The sequence below is a fragment of the Mus pahari genome, chromosome 1 (assembly GCF_900095145.1).
Source record: "Mus pahari chromosome 1, PAHARI_EIJ_v1.1, whole genome shotgun sequence".
NCBI classification, from domain to species: Eukaryota; Metazoa; Chordata; class Mammalia; order Rodentia; family Muridae; genus Mus; species Mus pahari.
In genome coordinates, this window is record NC_034590.1 from 117360569 (window position 1) to 117366488 (window position 5920).

At 48.1% G+C, this 5920-nt stretch overlaps 1 protein-coding gene across 1 annotated transcript in view; it reads right to left on the bottom strand.

The window, feature by feature from the left end:
* Positions 1 to 1935: 1935 nt before the first annotated feature.
* Positions 1936 to 5920, bottom strand: part of Slc22a20p — a 15697-nt gene continuing 11712 nt past the window's right edge. The window contains exons 7-10 of the mRNA XM_021217958.1: positions 4259 to 4473; positions 3230 to 3338; positions 2925 to 3131; positions 1936 to 2256 (exon numbers count right to left, since the gene is read on the bottom strand). Coding sequence (XP_021073617.1) covers positions 2160 to 2256; positions 2925 to 3131; positions 3230 to 3338; positions 4259 to 4473 — 628 coding nt within the window. The 3' untranslated portion in view covers positions 1936 to 2159. The remainder of the gene's footprint in view (positions 2257 to 2924; positions 3132 to 3229; positions 3339 to 4258; positions 4474 to 5920) is intronic.

Sequence of the window (5920 nt, forward strand, 5' to 3'; positions counted from 1 at the left end):
TTTTCTTTTCTTTTCTTTCTTTTTCTTTCTTTCTTTCTTTCTTTTTTTTTTTTTTTTTTTGAAAAAGGGTTTCTCTGTGTAACCCTGGCTGTCCTGGAACTCAATTTGTGGACCAGGCTGGCCTCGAACTCAGAAATCTGCCTGCCTCTGCCTCCCAAGTGCTGGGATTAAAGGCATGTGCCACCACCGCCCAGCAAGTTTTATGTTTTACACAGGGACTCACCATGTAGCCCATACTGGCTTCAAACCTGTAACTCTCCTATCCCAGGCCTCCCACGTGCTGGTATTACAGCTGTGCTCAAAGAGCTGGGCCAACAAGTATGCACTGCCACATTTGGCTTCCACATCATTTCTTTTTTTAGTTTTGAGACAGGGTCTCCAATAGCTCAGGCTTGTCTTGAACTCTCTATGAAGCTGCGAGCTCCTGCTTCTCCTTCCTTTGCCTCCTGAGTCCTGGGGATTACATATGTGTGCCACTACAACAGCTTTCAAAGAATAATGGCTTAAAAATATGTCCCAAGATTCTTTGAAACCCCCCTCTTCAAAATATAGGGTCCACTTCCTTCCTCTTACCAGGAACAAGTCTTAGTAACTCATTTTATGATGAAAATGACCATGGGTGATTTTTTTTTTTTCAAGACAGTGTTTCTTTTTGTAGCCCTGGCTGTCTTGGAACTCACTTTGTAGACCAGGCTGGCCTTGAACTCAGAAATCCACCTGCCTCTGCCTCTCAAGTGCTGGGATTAAAGGTATGCGCCACCACGCCCAGCTCCATGAGTGATTTTAAATTTTTAATTATGTCTGTGAATGTAGTGTGTGTGTGTGTGTGTGTGTGTCTGTGTGTGTGTGTGTGTGTGTGTGTGTGTGTGTGTGTGTGCATGCAGTGTTTCAAGAGGTCAGAAGAGAGCACCCGAGCCCCTGGAGCTGGAGTTGGAGAGGTAGTCTTGAAGCAGATCCAGGCAATGTGGAGACATCAGGTTCAGAAAAGTTTCTGAACCAGTAATGTGCCACAAAGGTCCTGTGACTTCCTGACGCATAGAAGCTGGAAGGGAATCATGCTTGCTGGTCTACTCCACTATCCTGAAGGGATTTGTTGTGTGCATTCAGGGGTCAGAGTTCTTGAGATTCCTGTGGGCAGGGAAGTTTCTTGAATTCATGTCCTGCGTGTCCGGATAGCTGCCATACTTTCAGAGACACAGAGTCTTTAGGAATACAAGAAAAAAATCAAAATACGGCCAGGCAAGGTGCCACACACCTTTAATGCCAGCATTTGGGAGGCAGAGACAGCCTACTCTATATAACAAATTCCAGGTCAAGGATATAGGAATATGTCCAAAGTCAGCACTGTGTGCTGACCTGAGTCCAGAGGGAAGCTGGGAATGCAGGGACGTGCCTCTTTTATGACTTTTGGGAAACTGGGCCAGATCTCACTTCTGCAAAGTGTTACTGCTTTGAATATAACCAACAGGCAAAGGTTCTGACTCTAGTCTCATTGTTGGCTCATCAACTCTTAAACCAACTGTGGAGACACACTGCCTATGCCTTAGGAAAAATGAGCTTTTTCTCCCATAATATCTGAAGGAGTGAAGCAGAGAGAGTTCTGGAATTCAGGGGTGGGGATGGTGGTCAAGAAAACTGGCCAGGGCTGGGCGTGGTGGCTCACACCTTTAATCCCAGCACTTGGGAGGCAGAAGCAGGTGGATTTCTGAGTTTGAGGCCAGCCTGGTCTACAAAGTGAGTTCCAGGACAGCCAGGGCTATACAGAGAAACCCTGTCTCAAAAAAACAAAACAAAACAAAACAAAATTAAGAAAGAAAGAAAGAAAGAAAGAAAGAAAGAAAGAAAGAAAGAAAGAAAGAAAGAAAGAAAGAAAGAAAGAAAGAAAGAAAAACTGGCCAGGAAACCATGGAGCGCAGATGTCTTTGTGACCTGATGGCCCTGGATAGTAGTGCTTTTATTACAGTGGATAGCATGATCTCCTTGGGTCCCTGGAGGTCACTTCCCCTTCCTGAACTTTCTGCTTGGGCTTGGGTATGGCTCCCCAACAAAGTCCATGATGTCCTCTTGGCTTTACATGGAGTTCTACACCAGGATCTCCTAGCAGGACTTGGACGCTTGCTCCTAGCACAGGCTGAGCTCAGCGTCAGGGTCCTGGCAACTTAAATGGTTTCTTTGAGGGGTGAAGCTCCCAGCTGCTGAAGAGAAATTTCTTCACTCTTCTGTTCCATGTTTCTTTTGGAACGGCCTTCTTTGACTCTGCTCAAAGGTAAATAGAAACTTCTGTAATCGTCTAGAAACTTCTATTATCTTCCTGTTTTAGTCATTTCCTGACCCGTCCACTTATCTACCTAGTCTGAACAGGTTTCTAGAAAAAAATCTCAATGTTCATTTTCCAGTTTTCGTTTTGCTTGTTTGTTTGAAATGGGTCTCATTAGCTATCTGTGGTTGGCTTGGAACTCACTACGTAGGCCAGGCTGGTCTTGAACTGGCCAAGGTCCACCTGCCTCTTCCTTATGGATCCTGAGATTAATAGCATGTGCTGTTCATGTGGTGCTGTGGTTTCTTGTGTTCTCAGCAAGTACTCTGCCACTGCGACGCCTCCTGAGCCCCACCTCCCTATGTCTTCTGGTCTACCTCTATTCTTGTGTTTTTTCTTCATGTTGGACCTGTTGTGAGTACACTGTAGCTGTCTTCAGACACACCAGAAGAGGGCATCTGATCCCATTACAGATGTTTGTGAGCCACCATGTGGTTGTTGGGAATTGAACTCAGGACCTCTAGAAGAGCAGTCAGTGCTCTTAACTGCTGAGCCATCTCGCCAGCCCCCAGAAAGTGATTTTTTTATGCATAGCCATTGATGATTCCTCTTACTTCCAGGCATTTCTGGTTGCCTGTAACCAGTGGTCCCGCCAGAGGACACTCACCGCCTCTCCATTGCAGCGATAGTTTCCACCAGTGGCACATTGCGGGTCTCAGTCAGGAAGCAGGCGACAGCCATTCCAGCCAAGACTGAAGTGGCACCAAAGGATATAGGTGGCAGAACTGGACTGATCTCCCCAAGTGTGGTGACCAGGGGTGCCACCAAGCCGCCGAGGCGGGCGTTGACAGAAGCAAAGCCCATCCCCATCTGCCTGTGAGAAGAGAAGACCTATCAGCAGCTGAGGCTGGGCCCCCAGAGTCAGGCCTGTTGGCACCAGAGTGAACCCCGGCGTGGGCACCGCTCTTGTACCTGATCTCTGTGGGGTAGAGCTCTCCTGTGAACAGATACACACAGATGAAGGAGCTGGCCAGGCAGCCTTTGCCCAGCGCTGCCTGCACTGTCCGCAGGGTCTGCAGATCTGAAGAGGCAGAGGAGAGAGGTGGAATTGTGAGGAGCAGAGGCTGGAGCAGGGGTATGATGGAAGTCTGTGGGACTTAGGATTGGGAAGACCAGAGGGAAAAGCTCGGGCAGAGGAAGAGGCACAAGAGGAAGGCATGAGCTAGTGCACGTGACTTTAATTCCAGTCCTCTGGAGGAGGAGGCAGGTAGATCTGTTTGAGGTCAGCCTGATCTACAAGGAGAGTCCCAGGCCAGCCAGGGCTACATAGTAAGACCCTGTCCCCATCTGACTACTTCCTCATTCATTTGCATCTGTCTCCACAGGCCGGTGTGGAGACAGGACAGGGGTGGGAGTCAGGCTTAGCTCTGACCGAGGTAGGTGACTCAGCCATAGTGACCTCCTATTTCTGAGCCCTGTGGTCCTGTGAGTGAGGGCAATACTAGCACGGCTTTGCATGCCTGTTTAAAGGTGTCATCAGGTGGACACATGTCACCAGCACAGTGTTTGGTGCTCAGTCCGCATTTCCTGCTGGTGTGTCTGTCATTAGCCTGTTTGTCCTGCTGCTTTTCACAGACTGCACACCCTGACTGAAGCGACCCAGGGGAGGTGGCCAGAGGAATCCTGGTAGGTCCCTGCTTTGAATTGGTGTTGGCTGGAGTGGACCAGCTGAGGCGATTCCCTGAATCACCCACATCTGAGCAGCTTTGCATCAATGACACAAATTCCTCTTTGGCAATTTCCTCTTTCAAGTTTCCTGTTTATCCCCTTTGAGACAGGGTCTCACTGGAGTCGCGGCTGGCCAAGCACTGGTGATTCTCCTGCCTCTGCCTCCCAAGGGCTAGAATCATGGGTGTGTTGCTGGTCACCCTCAGAGGGCCTCCCAATGTTTCTGGGACCCTGTGTCTATGTGGCTACCACAGGGCTGCAGTGACAACTCACCCTCAGGCATAAACATGTTGGCAATGACCATGAGCCCAGCTAGTATGAGGAAGGAGGACACTGTGGCCCGTCGTCCCACATAAATCATCGTGGTGGTGGCGACCAGCATGGCCGGGATGTCGATGATCCCAAACAGAGCCTGTACCAGGTAGATGCTGAGCCCAAACTTCTGCAGGTCCATGGCCAGGCCATAGTAAGCCACGGAATTAGAGAACCTGAGAAAGGAGGCAGAATGGCCCTGTTTCACCCACAACTCACTGTCTGGGGCTTGAGGCAAGGGATAGAGGATGTGTGGCCTGGGGATCCTCCCCTCAGGAAGTTCAAATCCCTTTGGCAGCATCTTCTGGTCCCCCATGCCTCAGACATTGGAGCACTTTCTTTCTTTCTTTTTTTCTTTCTTTTTTTTTTTTTTTTTTTTTTTTTTTTTTTTTTTTTTTTTTTTTTTTTTTCTGAGACAGGGTTTCTCTGTGTAGCCCTGGCTGTCCTGGACCACACCCGGCGAGCACTTTCTTACTACATCTCATTCTCACCACCTGCTCCCCTGAGCTCAGGTTCTGAGCTCTGGGTTATCTATGGTTTCCACTGTCAGTACAACTTCAGTGCTAGAATTAAAACAGTGCTTAAAAAAAAAACAAAAAAAAAAAACAAAAAAAAAAACAGGTGGGTAGTAGTGGTACAGGCCTTTAATCCCAGCACTTGGGAGGCAGAGGCAGGAGGATTTCTGAGTTCGAAGTCAACCTAGTCTACAGAGTGAGTTCCAGGACAGCCAGGGCTACAGAGAAACCCTGTCTTGAAAAACCAAACCAAAACAACATACAAACAAAAAACAAAACCAGAAGAAGACAGACAGAGGTTAAAGACCACATGGCAGTCTGTGCCTGTGGTCCCAGCACTTCGAAGACTGGGGCAGGAGGATCACCAGCCTGGGCTGCGTAGTGAGATCCTGTCTCAAACCTTACCTTTATTTCTTTGCTTACTATTTTCCTGTTGACTGTGTGGTGTCTATATTCCTGCATGCGTGTGCACTTGCATGTGGAAAGCAGACATTGACCATGGCTGTCTCTCTCAATCACTGTCCATCCTGTTTTCATTTTTAAATTAATTATTACTGTCTGTGCACCTGTACCACTTGAGGTCAGAGGATAGCTTTTGGGGAGCCGGTTTCTCTCCTACCTTGGGTCCCAGGGCAGGTTGTGGGGGTAGTGTGGTGAGAGCTTTTACCCGCTGGACCATCTTTCAGAACTGCCTTATTTTCTGAGACAGGAGATCTGAACTCCATCTCCTCTCCCCATTCTCTCTCTGACAGTCTCTAGCATCATAGCTAAAGATGACCTGAAATTCACTGTAGCTCAGACTGTCTTAAATCTCACAGCAATCCTCCTGCTTCAGTCTCCCAGAGTCTGGGATTACAGGCAAGAGCCAGGCACCTAGTTGTGTTCTCTTGTGATCAGACATGAAACTTTGTCAAGCTGAGCCATGTACCTTTCTATAGGTGCTTTCAATGCGAAGGCACTTGTAATGCCAGCACTGGAGAGCCCAAGGCAGCGTAACCCAAAGCCAGCCTGGGCTGCGGACTGAGATCCTGTCCTAAACAACCAACCAAGCTGGGTGGTAGTGCAGGCCTTTTTTTTTTTTTTTTTTTTTTTTTTTTTTTTTTTTTTT